At 37.8% G+C, this 23667-nt stretch overlaps 1 protein-coding gene across 4 annotated transcripts in view; it reads right to left on the bottom strand.

Annotated features, from left to right (window-relative positions):
• Positions 1-398: 398 nt before the first annotated feature.
• The window catches only part of vti1a (vesicle transport through interaction with t-SNAREs 1A), a 128807-nt gene continuing 105538 nt past the window's right edge, over positions 399-23667 (bottom strand). For all 4 annotated transcript variants that reach the window (XM_055042624.1, XM_055042622.1, XM_055042625.1 and 1 more), the window contains one exon: positions 399-1710. Coding sequence is in view for 2 of the 4 variants with exons in the window: in XM_055042622.1 (XP_054898597.1) it covers positions 1617-1710 (94 nt within the window). In the remaining 2 variants the exon portion in view is untranslated. The remainder of the gene's footprint in view (positions 1711-23667) is intronic.

Here is a 23667-nt window from a genome sequence, read left to right as displayed (position 1 = left end):
GTGAAAGTGAACCTCAGCATCTGAAAATATAACAAATACTGCAATTTTGGTGCCCAATCGAACCAAGCCTCATCAATTATCAAGTGTGAAAACAACCTAAATCTCCAGTTGCTCTGTGAAGGCTGGAGAAATGATTTTCTTCACCAGGGACAAGCACTATACACACCATTCAATTCATATTTTTATTTGCTAAATTTTTTGAAAGCAATGCATCATTTTCCTTCCATTTTATTGTTATGGATTACTTATGTTGTTACATCTCATACAATCCCCAGAAACACAAAGTGTGAGGCTGAATTGTGACAAAAAGTGATAATTCAGGGGGTTTGAACACTTTTGTGAAACAACCTTAGATTTTCCAAACAGCCAATAATAAGCAGACGGAAGGACAAATCTGCAACCTTATTATTTCATGTATTGTGACAATCCTGAAATACAGAGAACAGACATTACAAGTTGTAAAACAGGTAAGATCCGTTTACAGAGAAAAAATAAGAACCTCAAAAACAACTGAAAACCAACACAGTTTGTTTTGGTCCTGCAATACAATTCATGTTAATTCAGGAAGAAAAAAATCTTTAAACAAAATAAATCATACCGCTATATCACAGATATTTAAACTTTGCATTCTTAAATAAATAGTAACAGAATCACTTGCAAAGAAAGCAAAAATCACTATACATGACATACATTTAAATGTTAGTACATACATTTATAAGCCATATGTTCTCACAAAGAAAGTTGAAAAGTCCAGAGTATTGATTTATGATGTGTGTATTGGGAGAAAACTGTACCAAATATGGGAACTTTTGAATATTTTTTGGGCTCACTTTCAGGTTAAAAATCTTAGTCTCTCTTAAAAAAGTCACACATTTGTTCTTGAATTGAAGCAGCGTTCTTTCAATAAACCAAACTATATGTTTGTTTTTTTTAATAGCATGAACAAAATTTTGCCCTGAAAATAATATTTTTGGCTCTGTGGCGCGATTTAATGCAGGAGTTATCTGTAGGTGCTTCTCTGCATCATAAAAATGGCTGACTCATTAAATTACCAAAGCTCTGACATACTGCAGTTGCACATGTCCACATGTAATTGTTTGAGGTGAACAATAGTGAGAGGAGCTGTTTATGACTGTGACTGCTGCAAGCATGCATGCATGTGCAGAACTGTGTCCATACATATGCAAAATGCACACAGTTGCACTTTCTTCCAAGTTCCAAGACAAGATGAGCTGCAAATCTACATTGAGGATGACATGAAAAGTTTTACCCATCAGAAAAAAAAACACAAAAACATTTCACACCACTGTTGTCTCAAGAGATGGTAAAACAAGCAAAGAAAAAAAGGCCTGAGTACAAAAGAAAAGAGAAAGGGAAAAGCAAAGGACGTGAAAAGTGGAGAAAAGGAACAAAACCAGAAGGAAAAAAGAAAAGTCAAATGGAAAAAAGCTCCCTGTCAGGCTTAGGAAAGTATGATTCATGGGTACCATTTGTCCTAATTACAGCAGAGCAACGCTGTTGTCGCTATTAATCACGCATATGTGTGTGTTTATATTTGCGTTGAGAGGCGTTGGGAGGGTGGGGCGGAGTGTTTTTGTATGGGTACACAGTAGAGATCAGTGACTTCGCAGATTTAAATAGATGGCCAAGATGATGGTGAGAAGGATGATGCCTCCGAGGACGAAGACCAGGATGCGATTTTGGATGATCCTGCAGAGAGAGAAGGGAAGGGAAGTTAATGCAGTGTCAACGCAGAGCAGTAAACATGTAAAACAGTCACATGTTTATGTGCAAATTAAATGACCAGTAATCAACTGGAGGCTTATTGTGTTTAATAGTTACCATGAGGTTTGGATACAGGGTATTTATCACTATGTGGTCACTGCTATGAGAACATTCAAACTTTCATAAAGTTGAATGAAAAATGGGGGGAAAAAAATCTGTTGTGTTTACTCCTGTGTAGTGTCTGTAAAAAGAAGGCTGCCCTAATGTGTGTACACTTCTGAAACAGAGCAAAACACGTATAAACAAATGTGACAGATCAGTATATACACACTGCAAACTGGCTCTAAAACTTTATTTGCACAGTAAAGTGGAAAAAGTGGCTCAGGAGTTTCCTGGAGGTAATAAAAGTCGCAGAATTACTGAAGGAATTCACCATAAAACAACCCAGTCTTTTGGACAATAAAATGGTGCCATTTTAACTAAAGCGAGGCGGTTCTGAACCAACAAAACACAACCTGAGAGCACAAACGCAAACATGCTGAACTTGAGACGGTTCTAGAGAAATTATGAAGCAACATGCTGATCAGACTGGATGGCAGCGATAGTTTTGATTATCTTCTGGCATTTTAACCATCTTCAATAAGCACTTTATCAAACAATAAAACATGATAGCTTTAAAATGAAGCTACACCCAGTGCGCTACTGTGCGTAAGAAAATTATGAGTGGCTTGAAAAATAAAAGACTGACTAAAGCGTTGTAGAAAAGATTTGGCTGTAGACCCAACTCAGTTCAATATTAGTCAATAATTCCATAAACGAGTTTTTGTAGAAGCCTAAAAAACCCCACCAAACTTTATTTTGAACACGATAGTGGCAGTGTCATGATGGGGGAGTGCGTTCTCATGTGAAAAATGTTAGAATTGTGTTTTGTTCACTTCACTGTTATGTCCTGCTTTGTGTTGGTTTAATGCGACTTGAGCAAACGTGACAAAGTTCAGGTGGTGTAAATACGTCTTTACGATACTGCATGGGCCTTCTCGGGTTGTGGTGAAACAAACAAACAAACAAACAAACAACAAACAAACAACAAACAAACAAACAAACAAACAAACCCTACAGTGAACACCATGTATTTACCGTTAAATATTTTATATTTTCTGTTGAAAGCAACTAAAGGTTATTTATATAAAACCATGCATGATTGAGGGGCTTTTTGTAATGTGTATTTCAAACATAAAAAAAAAAGAGGTTGGGAAGCTGAAATATTAAAGTGACACGCTACTTTACATGTTAGTGGCTGGCCTTTACAAAGCAGCCAATCCAGGAGCTGTACTTATTTTCCTGGGCTGTGATTGGCTGTACTCCATAGAGGGAGAGATAAGAAAGACAGTAGATATTAGCTACTGCCAAGATGGTTTGTACTGTGTGTATTACTGCATATTAAGGCATATTTAAAGTTTGAAATAGACTCCGGTGTCCAGTGTCTTATTTTTATAAGCAGTTTAATTGGGGCCTCATGAATTTACAGATCAATAACTCCTAAAAATACCAGCGTCCTACAGTTAAAACCTGAAGTTGAGATAAAAAAATGCCACTTAAAGCATTATAAATAAACTACATAGTTTTTTAGAGACTGAGATTTTTCTTTCTTGGATAAAAAAGGAATATTGAAAAAAGTCCAAAACCTCAAACCTTTTTTTTAAAATGATTTTTTGGAGAATAATACAGGCAAATTCAGCGCTTTTCCAGACATTTTAGGACTCTGCGGGAAACCGTGGCAGAAGCACACGCTCATGCTCACACAAACACGTTCCCAACCCTCCGCTGCATCTGACAAATGAGAGAATTATCACATTTGCTGACTTGTGGAGGGATAGGGGAGAGGCCATGCAGGGGTGGGGGGACTGTCCACTTCTCTAAGCATGAGATGAATAGCCCATGTCGCGGCCATCTATCACCGGGGAGGGCTGAAGAGGGGCTGGCTGGCTGGTTGCTCAGTCACCCTGCTACCCTCTAAAGTCCAAGTCTGAGCTTACGGCCTTCTACACTCCACCAGCTCAGACTTACAAAAGATTCAGCAAACCAATTAGTTTAAAGCCATGACTGCGGAGGAATGTTTTAAGCAGAAAGCTGCAAAGTTGCAGCTCCTCTTGTCCTAATCGCTGAAGATATAAGCAAAACTCAATCGCCTTGAACTTCATGTTTTAAAACAAATAAGACACTGGACATTAGAGAGATCACCACAAATAATGTTTGAGATTTAGTAGGGATTTAGAGGGAGATTATTATTCAATAAACGGACAAATCAAACAAAACTTTTGAAGTTCTTTCCATATGAACTAGTGCCATGCATTTTCACACTCAGCAAAACAAAAGGGTGAATAATTCTGATGCTACAGTGAAATATGAACTGGTAATCGAGAAGTTGTAATGAGCAACTCTGGTGTTTAGATGAGGCTGCTGTGATTGGCTGAAAGCAGCTGGGGAGGAGATCCCACTGAAACCCTCATCAGAGCACGCTTAGCAAGGCCACGTCTCTCCCCATTAATTGACATTCATTATTTAGAATGATTATTTATCCCAGCCAAATACCCGGAGGAGCATGTGTCTTATATGCGAGTGTGCAAGTGTGTGTGTGCTTTGGGAGAAGCCAGCTTGCTTTGTGGTGTTTATAAAAAAGAAAAAACAACAACTTTAAGCTTACTGTGGGAAAAGAATTGTACAGCACGTTAGTTTTATCCATTCTGATGAGGAGGCAGAGCGCTAATAAGCCGGCGTTTATTAGAGGAGTCTTATTTGGCAGCAAAAAACACAGAATAACTTCAAAAACCCAAGTGTTCAAAGCTGCACTGAATATGATAAGGCTGGAATTTATTTAATTATTTATTTCTGTCCCAGGGGTATATTAAAAAAATACCCATAAACACACATTTTGACTTAAGGAGCCTCTGTGCGGAGGAGAAACATCTGTTTACAGATACAAAGCTGAAAAAAAAAATCATGTAAACATCGGCAATTAAAGCTTTCCCCGCTGAGGGAAGGTAAAAGTGCAAATTCATCCCCCATTTTTTAACATCTTAAATGGACAGTGAAAGCTGAGTTAAAAATCCGAATGTCTAATTAGAGAACAGATGATTCAGATTTGATTAGTTTTAAGGACATAACTGCAGAGGTTCATGTTTGAGCTCATCGTTTGCTACAAATATGCGGAACAACAAAACTCAAAATTATTAGAAGATTGAGAATGGATGTTTCTTAATGTCATGTCTTTCAAATAGTAGTTGAATTATTATTGTTTTTATAAATTCCTCTATTTTATCTAGTCGGAGCTGCGCTGCACATCAGGCAAGACATGAGAGGCTTTAGCTTGTTCTTTACTTTGCGATCTAACTGTATATCCAGGGAGCAGAGACGATATTCAACAACAACAAGTCCTGGATCAAACAATTAGTTGTTGGCAAGAACTGCTCATTCACCTCATTTGCTTTTGCTACTCCTCTGTCAATCTCCGGAAAACAAGACAGACAGACGTCGGAGTTGGGGATATGATCCTTGGTCCTACTCTGCATCCACCTTTCCGAGTCCTCTGGGATTATTTGATTTTTGGGGAAGCTAATCAGTCCCCAGTTGCAAGAACCTTTCACCTTGCTGCCACAGTTACGCATTGTCATAACTGTGCTAAAGTAAAATGAAGTAAAGGTAAAAATCCCGTAAACCTCAATACATCCAGAAGAGGAGGGAATAATTGTCCAAACAAACAAATGATGACCAAATCATTTGTTTTTGCATGATAAATTAAAATGAGCTCAATAATTTCCATTTGCGTGATGCTCTTTCTCGTGTCTGTCTCTCTTTATGCAAAAGACTGGATGACAAAAGGCTTCAGTCTAGTGCTTGGTCTCAACTAGATCCTTTTTTGATGCTCTGCTTTGTTTACAAAGACTTCGGCTTTCATTTTATTATTTAATTATCTCGTTTTGTTTATTAATTTAGGATATTTAAGATGTCTTCCAGTTCTGCTATTAGATGTTCATTAGAAATTAGAGTTTATTGATCCCTGAGAGGACCAACTTACATTATTATGCATTGCTATTATATTGTTTGAAAATGGTCTTAAAACAATATCATCATTTATCACAATAACTTCTGGGACAATTTATCGTCCAGCAAAATTTGTTATTGTGACAGGTTTAGTGACAGTGTCGCATAAGTAATAAGAGGAAAAACGACTTTTTTGCCTTTGTGTCTTCAAGAGACAATGACTGTGTAGACATTGATAGAAGTGATTTAGAAACTAAAATGCAACCTGATTGGTAAATAGATAAATGCTTCCTTTAAGCCCTCCCTGTAAAACGAATTAAAAGAAAAGAAAAAGTGGGAGGTAGGAAAGTCAACACAGCTTTCCTCCACTGAGTGGTTGATCCTGTCCTGACACGTGGCCAGACAGAACAGAACTTATCAAACCGGATCCATCCTCCAGTTTTGACACTTGACATAAAGGCAGAGGGTGAGAAATGTGTGTGTGTGTGGGTGTGGGGGAGTCCAAGGACTGAGGATGTGTGACTGATGCAAAGGGTGCAGATGTGCACACTGACCCACATCCACTCAGATCCTTACAATGATGCTCAGATACTGAAAACCCAAATCATAAGGTGTCGGTTTATGCATTTTTGAGCTTCTGAACCATGTTTCCCAGATCATAGTGATAACACTAAAGAGTACATGTAGTGATTTATCCTGCTGCAGATTCTCTCAATTAAAACGGTTTGTTGTAGGATAAAAACTACAATCAGAAGCCTTTCTTATTTTAAAAACTTTACATTTCAGATGTATTGCATCTAAATAGGGTAATCTGGATCAGAATAAATCAAATGTTTCCTTCAATAAGATTTTGACAAAAGCTTGTTCCAAAATAAGTGAACATCCTGCAACGAAATTCAAGCAGAAACTTTCCACAAACTCACAAGTTCAATGGATGCAAGAGTTGTGCAGGTCATACCAAAGAAGAGGTCCTATGTTAACACGTAACTCGTTTGTCAAGATGTTTTTGATTGAAATAGCTCTTGATTTTAGTGCATGTGACCACTTAATGCTGCACATTCAAAAAATGACCGTTTGCAGTTCTTTATAATCCATAAAATGATTAGAAAACCTGCTGTGTGTAATAATTTGGAAGAGTGCATTTTGAGCTTTTTAATATTGTTCTCATTGGGAGCTTTGTTCAGCAAAATTTGATTTATACTGAGGTAGTTCATGACTTGAAAATTATACTATCATTTGCATTGACCATTTAGGAAAATCTGAGAAAATATCACTTGCAAAATAATTTTGCTCATCAGCTTTTATCTAAAGAAAGTGTTTCATTTCATGAATGAAGTTAGTTTCAACAATATTCAAATTTATTAAATATGACTGTGTATAATATTTATGACCCAACAACAAATTTACAGCATCTCTGACTGAAAGAGCAGAGCAGTAACTGTAAAGTGACAGCCAATAAGAGTACAGGGTCCTGGCTATCCTATTGGCTCTCGTCATTGCTCCTCTGCAGGTAACCGGAGAGGTAACACCTAACTGGATGGAAATGCGATGCAGGAGAGACGGACACAGAGAGTGGAAATGATCAGCGACAGAGCAGAGAAAGGAAAAGAAATGGACAATAAAGGAGCTGGAAATGGAAAAACACGAAAGAGCGGAGGGGCGAAACAGAGAGGTGGAGAGTGAGGAGAAAAACACAGATCCGAAGATCGGGAAAAAAAGAGAGGTAAAGAGAGAAAGGTCCGTTTACCCGAGGAGGCAAAGCTGGAGGAGAGGCTCCTCAGAGACAGATGAAAATAATGAGGACTTTTCTGTCAGGAAAGATTTACAAAATTGTACCAGTGTTATTAAAATTTAAAATCTCCCTTTTTTTCCTCCCCTTTTCTCCATTCCCATCCTCTTCCTTCCTCCCTCCCTTCCTTTCTTTGCCTGTTTCTCCCCCCTCTTTCAGCAGCACAGCCTTATTACTAGCTTTAATGAGCACCGGGATACACCTCAGCTGTGCGCGTGCGTGTGTGTGGGTGTGTGTGCGTGTGTGTGTGGGTGTGTTTGGGTCCAAGTCCCTGGTGCCAGCTCCATCAGCACCCCAGATTCCCCAGCTCCTCAAATGACACACACGTGTGTGTACACATGGAAAACACACAACGGTGGGCACACAGTACACTTGTACAGTCTGCTTTTGATGGCTCTCTGAGGCGGCTGGACATGCACACACAAACAAACACACACACATAATTTTCAGACGGATAGATAACACCCCTACCCCAAAACAAAAACAATGGCGGTGAGACAGACATAAACAGACAGGCCCAACCCACCTTCAAACACATACACACATGCACACACACACACATGCACCCCCCCCCCCCCCCACACACACACACTCTTCACTATGAGCAAACTTAGCAGCAGAGTTGCATCTCTCAGGCCCTCCCTTATCCGTCCTCTTTCCACAAGTAGACCAATAAAATAAAAATCAATGGCTGTCTGAGCCATTCTGGCTCTCCTCCTTGCAAACCCTGGGAATATACAGCAAGGAAGACAAGGAGGAGGAGGAAAAGTAGAAGGAGGAGGGGAGAAATGGGAAAAGGAGGCAAGGATCAATGTGTTCACAAATGGTTTGAGTGATGGACATGGAGGTGGAGCACTGGTGGGGGTAAGTCTTAGTAACACCTTGACTTGTTAAAACGAAACTAATTCAAATAAATGTTTCATTGTAGAAGCACATGTGCTCCCTAATATTCACACACCGACTCCCTTTGTCTGAGGCTTCCGCTCACTCTCAAACACACACAGAAACTAAAACCGCAGCCTGAAATATGATGAAACAAAGGGCTGAAATGGGCCTGCAATCGCCCCGGTTAGGCAGAAAAATGCGCAACGTTTGAAACAAGTGACCGTAACAAGAAACAGGAAAACCGAAGCATTCATAAAAGTTGAATCAAGTTCTTTCTGCAGACCAGACATAATGACTTGACCTGTTTGTGAGAGAGATCTGATCCCGCCATGTATGCTCAGCCTACTGCCCCCCAGGGGGTGTTAAAGATAAATGGTGATCCCCCCCCCCAAACATCTGCACACACACACTTACAGAGTTAAAGTAGGTCTTTAATTGGACGCTGTTTACTATAATTATTTAAAGAAGACCCCAACACCATGTAATTCCCCAAAGAAAAACAACATTTAAGAGCCTGCACACACCAACACTTATATACTGACTGTACAGCGAAAAGCGAGACTATTAGTTTTTATTATAGGCACTCATGCAGCGGTGGAAGAACTTTAAATAAATTTTTTTTTAGGAAAAGAACATGTAAACATTTAGAACAATAAGAACAATGATGAAATAGCCAATATTTAATTTAAAAAAGTAAACTGCTGTGCTGAATCACTTTCCTACTTTGAGGTGCAGAAATCAAAATTTTGTTGCTGATTTCTGATTTTTTTATAAAGCCCAAACATGATGGTAGTTGATTTCTCTTTAAGAACTATAATTTAAAATATTTTTCTGCCTCTCAGTAAGCCTGACAGCAGTAATCAGTAAGCAGCGAAAAGCAGCAGTAATAGAACCCACTCATTAAAAAAGTTAAAATGATCAACCGGGTAAAATTTTAACTGGTCTTTAACATCTACAAGCATAGTTAGTGGGGCTTCAACAAAATCTCAGTGTGTACAGATTGGTCTCGTGGTATTTGACAGAGGCTGAAATGGCTAAAGGATAAAACAAATTCACTTCCTTTAGCCTTACTGTTGCCTGCTAAAAGTCTTGCTCTCTCTTGCAAAAATACTATTGCCTTTTAAACAACCTCTTAAAACTTTGTTTTTGGTTCCTCTGTCTAAATATTGAAGCGAGTTATGGATACTGGAAAGAACAACAATCATCATCCAAACCAAAGAGCAATACTTTTGTTTCAGCGCTTAGGTGTGGTTCAGATTGTGATTTATTTAGGCATCTCTATTTTTATTGTTTATTTCTTTTTTATTTCTGAAAACTAGAGGTATAAGGCTGCAAAAAAGTTTCTAGATTAAAATGCTATTTAATGTTTAAACCAGTAACTAAAGTCCAGCAATGGACTGTATATAATGCAAGTATATAGCATAGATAAATGTAAATACACAAAAACATACATTTACTTTTGTAGAGTTCAAATTTTACCCAATCATCTATAAAATAGAGTTGTGAAAAATATGAGGGAAGTTCTGCACTGAAACAAACTCCACCAATGAAAGCAAACAATATGTGAAAACATGACAGAAAATATTTCTAAACTAATAAATCGTAATAATTTATGGCTAAATTTTAGTAACATAAAAATAACACCAGAGGTTCCTTTAAAGTTACTGATGAGAATATATAAAACCTAATTGGTCAGGTTTTAATAAGGAAGACATGGCCTCATTCTTTCCTTGCCTGTCTCCCACTTTCCTCCTTTTCCTTCCAACTAAAGGCAGGAAAATAGCACCAGAGCTTTAGCAGTTCATCCATTTTTTATTTGCCTGCTAACAACCACGGCCAGCAGCGGTAGCAGCAGCAGTACAAGGCTAGACTGGGATTCAGCAGTCTGCTGGAGAAGTAGTGCACGGAGGAAGGGAATGGGAGCAGAAGGAGAAAGTTAGTAGAAAGAAGGTGTAAATTCAGTGTGGGAGGCAGGAACGTGCATGCAAAAGATGAGATTAAGGATTAAAAGAGAAAACGAGATGGAAAGAGGAAACCGAAATGGGTGAAAGAGGAAGAAGGAATATGTTGCAACTGTTTGTGGAATTTTTAAGAACTTTTCTTGCCGGCAGCAATTTTGTGTTTCTGCTGCAACTTTTCCCTCATTCTGGTCTCGGTGCAGGTGGCTTTCAAAGCTCCAAACACACACAGATCAGTCCCATGACAGCTGACCTTCATGAACCCTCAACTTCTTCTGTCTTTTCTCTTCTGGTGCACAGTTGTCTCATCTTTATGTCCCCTCCCTCACACCTTCTGCGTATTTTCTGTTCTTTCAACAGAAAGCCCTTCTTGGTTGACCTTCTCTAATTTTTCTACTTTTCTATTGTTCCCTGTTTAGGCTGTAAGATGATAGCAGCATGTATTTTTAAGTAGATTTGTACTTTATGAGACATGCCATATTGATTAACTGTAATTTTTTGAATAGAGCATCCTGAAATAAGACTGTGCAGCATCTTGGGTAGCGTTTAAGAGAGATAGATAGTAGTCTATTTTGAGCAAGACCGTTCCATTATCCTTAATTGGTAAGATACTCAAAGAAAACGTCAACACTACGGGTATTTTATATAGCCACTGATCAGGTTTCTCCTGGCTGATGGCAATTGGTGGTGCACATTTGATCAATTGACTCCAATTTTTCTTCTTGGGTCTATAAAACAAAGTACAGCCAGTTCTGATGAAGGTTTCTTGTCAGAGCCAGCAGGTTTGAATCAGACAGAAAATAAAGGCACCAAATATCTATTGCAAGTTGTGAATTACATTAAGTTATAAATTGCATTAAAGTGCATGCTGTTGGTGATAGAAATTGTAGATAGAAGAAAAATATTTAAATTGGTTAAGGAGGAGTAAATTTCCACTAAAGAACTTAAGTTTTGAGATTAAATTAATGTATTTACAATAAAAATCTCAGCTGTTCTCTCGAAACTAAAGTTTTTATGATTAAAAGGCATAAAATTACAATAATTTATTATGTGATAAGAAATTGTGAAGTCAAGAATTTGAAAGAAAAATAATTTCAGAAGGTTTTTAAAAACTGCACAGTTTGAAATTTGTGACAAAAGCTCTGGAAGTCCCCTGTAAGGTTGAAGTGGAAAGTTTTTGAGATGAGAATTGAGATGAGTTTTTCAAAGTGTAAGAAGTAGAGTCGGGATATTTTCCTGTGTCAGAAAACAATCTCCAGAGTGCATACTCACTACAAACCTGGAGTGAGATCGAGGATGCACATCTATTGAAATGTAAGCTTTTAATCATAGGAAATCGTAATTTTATTCTTCCAGTTTATAATTTTTAGACATCAGAAAATAGTGGAAATTTACTCAAGTTTTGTTTTTGTCAACTATTATTTTTTTCTTCTATCGACAGTGGCCCTAATTGTCAGACACGGTTGTTTGATGGATTCACAGACTAAACTGAAAACATTGGAAATTTTTGGTTTTGATGCATTTCATGAATAATACTAAAAAAATAAATTTCAAAGAAGGAGAAAAGCGGTCAGCATCTTTTTCTGTCCAATTGATTAGTGCTTCTTTGTTGTGTTGCAACTGCTTTCCCTCAATGGAAAGAAGAAAGTAGAGTTGATTCAGTAAAAAAACAAAACTACATGGGGTAAGAGTTCCTTCCTAAACATTGATGGTCATTATTAAATTTATGTTGAATGAAAAAGGAACGGATACATTTATGACTTGCATGAAGAAGGTGATTTTGTTTTGTGTTTACTCCTCGTTTCATAAGATTTTCTAAAGACCAACCTGCCAAATGCAAATGCCATAAAAATGTGATCTTGTGAGAATTCGAAAGAGCTGAAAGGTATTTTTTATTGCATTTTTAAAATAACTTAACATGACTTGATTCATAAAAGCACAGTCTTCTAAAATAAATCTGAACACATGTTTGAATGTTAAATTTAAAAATAATAAACAAAACTTTGTTAAACTGTTGAAAACTGACATTTTGCACCATGTGCTAAGGTTACCCCATAAAAAAAGACCCTAAATCCCACTTGTATACATTCCATGAGGGCCGGGGGCCAGCTGCAGATCCGATTTCTGGCCACAGTGAAAAAAGGTGAAAGAAAATAAAACATTACCCATTACAGCTGCAGACCTCCAAAAACCAATGACTTCAATAAATTTTTGCTGTTTGTTCAGTGTCGAAATGTCATTAACGTACATAAATCGAGTTAACGCCATGCTAAACATTTAACTTTTTTCAAGATAACCTGTCGAAGCTGCTTTTCTTTTACTGGCTAATTTTTTTTACAGAGTGTGAATCCATGGTTGGACACCTAAAACCAGCACTATTGTATGAAATGTCTTAAAGCCAGTTAATAAAACGATGAAACAATATGCGAAATTAAAACTCATTTTTCCTTTCAGGGTTAAATTGCTGGTCTAATTTCTGCAGTTATCTTCTTTCTTAAATGAAAGCTCAAATACATAATCTCCAAAGCTTTAACTCATGAAATGCTTAAAACTGTTTTCCCAGGAAAAAAAAAAAAGATCCCAGCTTGCGATAAATGGTTTAAACTCTTTGGTTACAACAAATCCAGTCTATTTAAGCTTCCATGAGAAAGATGAGGACATTAGTATTTATGTTTGTTTCTGTATTTTTTTTCTTTTTATAAACGGGTAACAAAGATCCTCTAAATGCTGCTTGTTTGCTTTCATAAAATCTAAATATTTGCTTCAAGTCCCGTGTGGTTTTTGCTTCATGTGTCTCTGCACATACCATGACGTTTTATTGCCCATCGGCACACACTAAGTTAAGCCACTCAAATACACACACCCACACAAACTGGTTGTTTTAAACAAATGCAAGAAATCCGATGCTGGCCAATTCTCGACTGTGCAAACTTTAATATGTAGTTCAACTGGATTCTTCAATATTACCTTGTTACCAGTTATGTCTTTGAGAAAGCAGTCCCAATAGAAGGAAAAATGGCTTTGCAATGGTGCTACTATTTGAGAGTATTAGAGAAATAATTAAGATTCAGACAGAGAGTGTTTCACTAAACAAAAAATTAACAACAAAACTAACCATGTTTGTGGAGGCAATTTTGCAGAGAAAATCTCACAGCTTAGATAAAAATTACACAGAACAAATGTACAAATGTAATGTACATTAAGCAGCCCAAATCACTTTATCCAGCCAGTGAGAGAAGAGAGTAGGAGTGCAGCAAAGGAAGAAGATGTAGGGGTATAATGTCATTCTACAATCCCCCATTTGACACTACAAGGTAGACTTTAGTCAGTCTAAATAATCCATGCTGTTCCATTAAATTTGCAGACAAGCTTCCCCAGACTCAGAGATGAGAAAGACCCAAGAGTCACAAGGAAACAGATATGGAGCTTGTGTGGTGGATTAGACTAAACTTGAGGAGGTCGGAAACATTTATTATATTCACTTAAAAGTTTGGGAACTGCGAAATGTTTCACTGTAAAGATGGTTTGTAGTTTGTTTTGTTGCAGCCTGAAGTATGAAATAAACTTTAGTGGAGTTTGAAAACAAAATATGTGTGATTTTTTTTTCTTTTTGGGGGAGAATTTTATTGTAACCCATAGAGGGGTCCAGAAAATCTTTGGGAACCACTGACCTAATTTAAGGCTATTTTCTATTTCCACAACATAAAATAGTTATAGTTATAAAAAATAGAGTTACGTGGAGGACAGAAATCACAAAGTAAGTGAACACAAATAAGTTTAAATGAGACAATGATCTGCAATAGACATAAATCTCCCCTTTTTTCTCAATCCCTGAAAAATACCAATCGTGAGTGTGCGAATGAAGCCACCACTGTGACTGGGATTGTTGGAGAAACAGCAATATCGACTGGTTTCTTCAGCTACATTTGCTTAGTGCTCTGGAGGCCTGATCAATAGACTCTGAGCTCTGAAGCCCTGCTAATCAGGGCTTGCATCCTTGCAGAGTCAATCATCTGCTGAAACTAAAAAAAAAGGAAAATAATAACAAAAGCAACCATTAAAAAGGGAAACGAGGTTGGGGGAATAAAACGAAAAGAACTTGAAGGGGCCAATGATGACAGCTGGAGTTTATCGACAAAGATTTTCTTCCTCTTTGTTTTAGAAGTAAACTCATGTGGCATGCTATCTTTCCATCTCAGCTACAGCGTGGGCGTGAAGCGCCAGGAGAGATGCAGATTGCAACTTCACCCCTGCTTTTCCTGTGAACCACAGTTCAAAAGTCAAGGGGCATCTGGGTTGCTCTGGGACATTTGGAAATAAAAGAGGCAAATCATATTTGCAAAATCCAGTTGTGATATCTCATGAGGACGCAAAGAGCTCGACTCACATATATAAGAAGGAGGGAGTTCATTTGGAGAAAGTTAACATTATTATTCATGCAGAAATTTAAAGGTACGCCATTTGAGACAACAGTCCCTAGAGTACTTAATGACCCAATTGCATGAAGTTTGCACAAAGGTGTTGTTAATAAGGGTTATTAATATTATTAGGAAACTCTGAACTTGTTAACACTTTATAAACCTAACCTTGTGGTGTTTCTTTGTGGTGACAAAGGTTAGTTGCTTTAAGTGAAATAAAGAGGTAATTTCAGGATATGGGCTGCTTCACAAAGTCCTTTATTCAAGCTTCCACTTAAATCTTTATCTTCCTGACCAGCCTTTGTCTCTGTATTAACAGATTCACAGCTTAGACATTATCTTTTGTTTACAACGCTGTCCTACATTGTTGACGCCAGGTCTTAAAATAAATAATTTGGTAGATTAACTGACCACAAACTGTGATTTTTTTACTGCAGTTCTCTATCAGTGAGCATGGACTTCCTTACCATCCTCATTAAAGGTGGAACAAGAAAACTTGGATTGTTGTCCAGCCTCATTTGTCAAAGTTACATTTTAAATTCTTTGACTGTAGATATGGGAAGGTTTAGGTGACCATCTATATTATTTCAATATTTCATTAAGTTTAATCCACATCTGCTGAAATGGGTGGGTATATTGCAATATATCAGTGTCTCAAACAACTTGTTTTAAACGTAGTTCTTTATCTATGTGGTTTCACAAGTTGGAAACTATGAATATATTTGGTCCTACTAATTGCTGAGAGTTGTAAAAATGTTTGATAGTGTTGCTTAAGTAAAGCCAAGTATCTAATGAGTTTTATAGCCCAATGCTGAAACTCGCTCAGTTTCTGTATTGGGCAATGTTGTTAGAAATAAAATAAAAAAAAGTATTTCCTCTGCAGTATATTCCTGCAGTCAATGCAAATTTGAAAATTATAAACATGTACATTCAAGTGTTTTATATACTTCACAAGTATACAGAACTTTCAACAGTCATTTCAGCATATTCAGCCCTAATTAAGATATAATACAGTGAATATGTACATGAGAAGTAACCAATCTACCCCTTCACCAATTTGGATACCAGCACCTCGTAATTCTCTTCCATTTTCATAAGTAAACCATTTTATAACCTTCACAAACCATTGCAGATCTATTTTTCTTCATAGTTTATACTTTTGAGGAAATATGGAGGCAAATGGTTATAAAAATGGCACAAGTTTTCATAAAATTTACTAAGGTTATTTTGTCCTGAAAATGTTGTACACTAACCTGCTGATAGACTAAATTTCCCCTTTAATGGACAAATAAAAATCATTCTATTCAAGCTAATTTCCATTTGGGACTGTCAGCTGTTCAGATATACAACAGATTTCAGCATGTTAATAAGTCAAAAAAAGCTTTGAAGGACAATGAATGGCCAAATCCACCATGACCAGGATCCTGGATTACAGAATATGTAACTACATTTAACAAAATGCAACTTTTTGCACAATATTTTTGTCATGTTAATGTGACAGCTGGACTTAGAACTAGTTCCTCAGGAGTGTAAATGTGCACAACATTGACACCAATCACACAAAATAACACAAACTGGACACAATTGTTAAAATAACTTACTTGCTAGCCAATGGTCCATGTGATTACCATGTTCCTGAACCTGACTGTGAGCTGGGCTTCAAGTCAAATAAACTCTCTGCGGTCTCATGCACATCATAAGCTCAGTATGGAATGCTATGGGAAATTCATGGGGGACCAATCCATCAAATATTAATGATCTAGCAGAGCGAAGCCAGTTTTCTTGCAGGTTCCCCCCCCAACTGATATCTATGGTCACTGCCAGTCCAAAAGAGTTTCCATAAAAAAAGAAGAACAAAACAAACAGAAAAGGAGAAATAGGACAAAAGGGTAAGAAAAGGCAATAAAGATGTGTGTGGAGGTTCAATATTTTCTTTTAAGGGGCCAGAGTCTGGTTACCTTTAGTGCAAACAGAGGTTTGATACATAGGTCCCTCGGTGTAAGCACAAACTTGTACAGTGTGTCATTGCTTTTTTTCTTTCTCAACACTTTTGTTGGACTGTCAGTTGGCGAACTGGGATTATTCTATCCAGAGACAAAAAGGTAAAAAGAGAAATATTTTCACTGACACTGAGGTTTTCAGTTCTTTACTATCTTTATGATCTTAAAGCCAGAAAAAGTGTTTATCAGCTTATTTTAAAGGCAAAACATGTAACTCACTAAAAAAAGGAGCAAGATTGCATGTTTTATTACTGTATTCAATGAAATTGGACATTATTGGTGCTAAACAGAACAAAAACCATAACAAATAATCATGCAAATACTCAGATCTGTAGAACTGAAACCCTTCCACACAGACAATGACGGAAATATTTAATCTGCTCATCAATAGAGTCTTATTCTCCATCTCTTCTACAACCCTCGCAACAACCCCCAGAAATACCAACACCCACCATAGCTGCATAAGTGGAAATGCAGGGTCAGCACCCTCCCCTTTGGCCTTGCTGACCAACAGATATTTTTATAATCACCTTCTTTCTACACTTGCAGGCCTACACCAATGGATCCCCCGTCCATTTTGGCCCACTGCCTCTTCCCCACACCGGGGGCTTTACGGAGCGGAGCTGCTTCGATACATTAAAACTGCTGCCCCATGATCAAACGAGCAAATACCTCCCGGGTCAGCAAAGGGCTGCCCCACGTCAGTTAACAATGCAGCATTTAAACATCAGTCGTATGCAAAGCGGCCGATTCGCAGGGGAGGAGATGTGCGGCAGGAGAAAGCGGGGAAGCAAGGTCTGGACTGGAGAGATAATGAGCGCAGGAACCGACAGGAGGACATCAACAGCTATTTAACGGCGCCGTGTCAGCACCTACACAGCTTTATGATAAAAATACAATGCTGCGAGGCTGCATCAATATTATAAGAGGGATGAACTAATCATTGCGCATTTGTATTTTATCATTGTTAAAAAGCAGACACAAAATTACATGTGCTTGATTCTGGCTTTAGTTATGTCGTTTGTGTTATGTAAATTATACCTACATCTACATTCTTATATTTTGACAATAGGAAGTTACTCAAAATCTACAAAAAAAAAAAAACACAAACAAAAAAGTATTGCAACAGAACACAAAAGTTTTACCTTCACCCCAGACACCTGAACTATATTAGTGAGGAGAACCATATTGGAGATTTTTGGCAGCTAGAGGATTTGCTTATTTTACATACTGATGGTATTCTTTTGGCAGCCTGGAGGTCTACACAGGCCAACACAGACGCAAGGCCAGACTGAAAATGTACAAGCACAGGTCATGTTAGCTCAACAGCCCATGTCTCGGGATGTGAGGCCAGCACAGTTTGCAGGAGCGCAAAAGTACATGTTTGCTTTAACATTTTTGACAAGAATATGATGCACCTTTTAAAATGTGTAGGACTCTTTAATCATGCAGCAAATGGGTACAGAAGTGTTTTTTTTTTTCTTTCAGCTGTCTCCCTCTGCCTACTGCTTGGTTAACCGGCTGACCTGCTGTCAAAGCAGCCTTTGTGAGTTCATATTGGCGGAAGGCCAATCAGATCCTCTGGCTTGTCTGTCTCAAGGAGGAAAATGGCGCCCCTGGTATGCCATCAGCAGCAAAAATGTGCAGACTGTCTGACTTCTGAGGCAGCCTTTGGTTGCTGTGGCCCTTTCCAAAACTATGCCGGAGGTAGTACCTGTCTGGCCCGCAGCCAGAGGGAGTCGATCTGTAAAAGCTGCTGGTTGTTTATCTGTTTATTCACTTACACCTTCCTTACATGGGCACTTTAAAACATTTTACTTCATATCCACTTCCTCAGGTTCCCCTCTTAACTATAAAAGGTACAACATGGAAAACAAACCCTGTTACTGCAGTTTAAACTTACACTTACACAAAACATGTTAATTATAATAATTACATTTATGTATACACACACACACACACACGCACACACACACACACACACACACATATATCTATGCATATTAATGGAAAGTTGAGTGGAAGGAAAAACTGTGGCAGAGCAAGTCGCAGTTTTGGTACCACACATACAACCCTGCTGTAATCATTGTAGACATTTGTTATTCTCCTGAGAGGTTTTTGCTGCCTTACTGTCTTCCTAACTGTGCCTGGAGGTAAGATGGACTTGCTTGGCACAGTTGGCTCTTTTAAATGTTTCTCTTATTGCTCCGACTGTAGATATGCACGAGTTCAGTGATTTTCTTGATTGTTAAAGACGTTCCTTTAAGAAAAGTCAGTGTCAGAGCATTATTACTATAAAATACTGCAACTTAATTTAATTAAGGCATCTTTATTCATGTTTACTAGGAATCTCTATAAGGGGGGAGAGTGAAAAGACTGTATATAAGTAGTACTAAAGGATTTAAATTTGGGGCTATTAAATAAGAACAAATTCCCTCCAAAAAACTCAAAACCAAAATCAAACGCAACAATAAAACAAGTTCTGAGAAACGACAAACAAGACTTTGCACATTGTATTGCTGTGTATTGCTGTTCATATTTACTGTGTAAAACCTGCCAAAGACAAATACAACTGCACAACAAAGTGCCACTTGTGACAGATCATCCAAGGAAGCAAATGTTCAGGCTCCTGCTTCAGAAACAAACTTCTGACAGCAGAGGATGATGAAACAGAGCGGATCTCAAATTATTCCTGTGCTCCTCAGAATCTGCTAAACCTGCAACAGCCTGGAGCATGCCCCTCACCCTGACACTGACAGAAAGATAGAAGGAAAAGTAAGGAGAGGAAGTGAAAATAGGTATGAGAGTGTTGACGTTGGAAGGTTTTAGTTTTTAACGTTATTTAGGACTGTTTTCTTCGCATTGAAAACAGGAGGCTTATCTGCTGTTTACCTGCTGCTCTGGGAGTAACGTCAGCAGTTCAGAGAATGTGTGTAAATCAGAAGTCCATCTTCCTTTAAAAGTTTATACACACATGTAGCATGCTTCACTTAATCACTGTCACACTGATGCACTCAGGAAACTTAAACACAAACATCTCTTGACTGTCTCCGTGTTTGTCTCCAAGCTTGGAGGGGAGATTTAGGGCAGGCAAACCAGTAAGAAGTGACCAGATCAGGTCATTAAACAAAGAGGAAGAAGGGAAAATATAAGAGGACACTATCATGGTAACTGTAACTAGTTCCAGACTCTGTCTTCCTTCAAAGTTACCAGTTATCAAGATCAATATTTGTAGCACTTCATAGCAGAAGTATGTAACTTTTATAAAAATAAAAATAAAAAAAATAATATATTTGTTAAAACTATCACTGTGTCATGACAGTATCTGCTGTCATTCTGACTGCTCTATCAGAAACAACCAATGACAGGCAGGAGGAGGTTCGTAGCTCTGTCAATCATCTCATGTACATGCTGCTCACAATTTCTCTCTGCTATGCTACAGATGGTTCACTACAATAGATGCTGAGGACAATGCTTAGACGAGTTAGCATGAAAATGGATGGCAGCAGATATTACTTCAGATAGCAATAGTAGCTCAGGGAGGAGCTTGATCTTTTCAGAGATTATCTGTCTCTTCTTACAGTAATGAGATGGTGACAATTTCTACAAATATGTCAAAAATAGAATTTTGTAAAAGTTATATAGTGGAGTTGTAAGGGAAATCAGCAAAAATTAGTATCTGGGAATCAGAGCTTAAACAAATGGTGACTGAAAATTGACCACAAAAACTAATCGGTTAATCTTTGGTCTTGTGTTTCACTAAACACAGTTCATGAAATAGGTTAAAACTTGAAACACTCCCTCTGGGAGCAGAAATAACCCTCCAATGCAGGAATCAGAGCAAGCAGCTCACAAAAGTGGAACGAGAGCTTCTGCTACAGAAAAAAAAAGAAAGCAAAGAGAGGCAGATCTGACAGTGGAGGTACAAAAAATAAAAAAAGCTAAAAAAAGAAAAAACCCAGCTTGATTTTTAAAGAAGTTATGAAGTTTAATAATAATAGATGAAGAGATCCCTTCCTTGTCAAGTGTTCTTGTGATTGTGCCAGTCGGTTCCTGAGGCGGATTTCACTGGTTATTCTATTCTCGTCTGCAGGCCACAGTGGTGTGTAAAATGAGAGGGAATGCTATGTTTTGGGAAATCTAATTTGAGGCTTGTGTTTGTTTTTTCGGCCTTATTTTGCAACCAGGAGGCTAACTCCAAAGTAGTACGACTTTCTCTTTTCCCTTACTTTCACAACAATGTCCAGTAACAACATCGAATACAAGGCCTGCATGCTCCACTTTAGGTAAAGGTATTATTCTCACATCAGCTGCTTTTTCTTCTGTCTCTCAAATTTAGCTCAGAAATATAGACAGTTAATTGGAAGGGTTTTCGTCACAGGAGCATATGCCTACATATAGATGCATTTAAAAACAGAAATGTTAGCAGTCATCCTTTGGCAGCTAATTGCGACATGCTCCCTGTGGGAGGAGAGAAGGGTCCTCTGTCGATAATTAATCCTCGTTTAAAAGAGTAAATGACATTCATTAGTGGGGAATCGAGCCAAGTGCCACTATTTACATGGCAATAATCTTGAGCATGCTGGTGGCAGTCTTTTAATGTTACAGAAATAACTCTGGGACAGGAGATGAGTACAGTTGCTTTTCTCCTCCTTTTTCTCTCCATGTCTTCGCATGCAGGAACAATTAGGCTCAGGCGAACAGATGGGGACGCCTCTGACTGTGAAAGCTCCTCTTCATCTCATTCCTATCTCATTCCCTCATCCACGCAGACTCAGGCATGAGACAAGTTTCACAGCCAAAATAAGGACTAACACACAAATACTCACAAGATAGCATACTTTTAACTGAGTCAACTTCAGTGTTTACGACAAAGGAAAATGTTTAAACATGGACTAAACATGGACTTTAAAAATGCACAAATTTAAAGAAAACATTGTAATGGGGAAAAGGATGTTAATGATAAAATTATTAGGTTTCTTTTTAGAATTCAGAAAAACTCCTGTTTCCTTTTTGTCAATAATTGGTGATACAAATGCATCTCAAACTATTAAAATATGATCAAAAGGGGTCACAGCCAAAACATTTCTGTATTTGAATGCTTTTCCCAATCGTTAATGTTATAATTTTCTGAGAAACTGAAATTTTATGTTTCCTTAGCTGAAAGCCATAGTAATCAAAAATTAACAGAAGTAAAACGCAATATCACTTTATTGTTATTCAATTCTTTGAGATGCACATGTGAACCTCATTAGAAATACAAATATCTTTGAGTCAACTCAGCTAACGCTTGTAAAATGATCAAAATGTTGCATAATGGGCCATTTGTTGCACAACCTCAAACTTTCCCACAATGGCTCTAGTGTCTGTGGAATGTACTGTACTGTCAGTGATGTAGACTGGACAGGAATGGAAAGAGGGAAAGACATGACCCGAGAGAAAAAGCGCCACTGTTGGTCACAAAACCCTGGCAACACGAATGAGGGGATGCCTAGTGAGAGATGGGAGCAGGAGTTGTAAAGTTTACTATCTACACAGTATAATCAGCATCTGTCTGCTTGATCACAGACTGAACGTGGGAATGGGCCTTGAGGTGCAGTATGAATTGGAGACAAAAGGGGCTGGATACTAGAACAAGTCTAGTATCCGAACACTTTTTAAAAAAAAATGTACTGAGGTTAAATGGTATAGATACCATTAAATAGACGGACCGCGCAACCACCCACAAATACTTGAAGTCTTTGAGACCTCTAAAAAATGCTCACAACTCTCTTAATAGTTAAACCAACAACAACACCTCAATATTCATTATTACTACAGCAGGAGTTAATATCTAGTTTTTCTTATCTCCATTCATGGGGGTAACAGCCAGTTAATAAATGATCCAGGATCATTCATTGATCCTGGATTTGGTTGCTAGCATTGCACCGAAGATCTCTGCTTCCCCAGCATCTTTCAAATATTTTAGACATTTGCTGTGAAAAAATCCTGAACAGCCCATTTTTTCAAAATAATTTGGAGTCATATTCCACAAAAAAAAAAAAAAAATGTGAATAGGTGAATTCGTGAATATTGAACTGCAAATAGGTGGGAGTCCACTGTAGTAACTAATACTATAAAAAAAATCACGTAAGATGAATATTGGTCTTGGAAAAGAATATCTCTAATAAATAGATGCAAGACCTCAAATGTCAGCTATCCAGGTGCCAGTGGCCAATGGGAAAAACTGACAAACTAATCTGAGGTTAATCTGTGAATAGTTAGATGGTAATTTCCTTGATTTGTTAATGTCAGTTTTCTGCTTTTTTCTGGTAGTTTTCTACTCCAAACCGATTCCAGAGCCAAAGTGGAATGAGTGTTTGCCAAGCACTAGTTATCTGTTTTTCCACTGGTGCAAGTACCAACTCTGGTACACTTAAATTGGTGCTATTTCAGCACCAAGTCTTTGTTGACCCATAAAAAACAACAACCTTCATTAGAAGCTGGAAGGCCAGGCCAGGTTTAGTACCACTGGGTTATTTTCACTTTTGAAAAGCCTAATTTTGACAAAAACAGCCAATACAACTGTCAGCTGTAGTAATAAGACAAGCTCACCATCATCTCATATGTTCCCAAAATTTATTTTATTATGTCATTTAAGTGTGTTAATGCACTTACAGATTATTTTCTACCTGAAAGACCATTAATAACACAGTTTCTAAAATCTGTACTTTTTGTTATATTAACCGAGTCTGTAGTGTTGATAAATCTTGCATTAAGTTATTTTGAATGCCACAGAGTGATCTACGTGTTGGGGATGTAGGAGCTATATTTATTTATTTTTTGTATTTTGTGTTCATGTTTTTTGTGGG

Source organism: Poeciliopsis prolifica, unplaced genomic scaffold (genome assembly GCF_027474105.1).
Source record: "Poeciliopsis prolifica strain line A6 unplaced genomic scaffold, Auburn_PproV2 SCAFFOLD018, whole genome shotgun sequence".
NCBI classification, from domain to species: Eukaryota; Metazoa; Chordata; class Actinopteri; order Cyprinodontiformes; family Poeciliidae; genus Poeciliopsis; species Poeciliopsis prolifica.
This window is presented reverse-complemented; position numbering and strand designations above follow the sequence as displayed.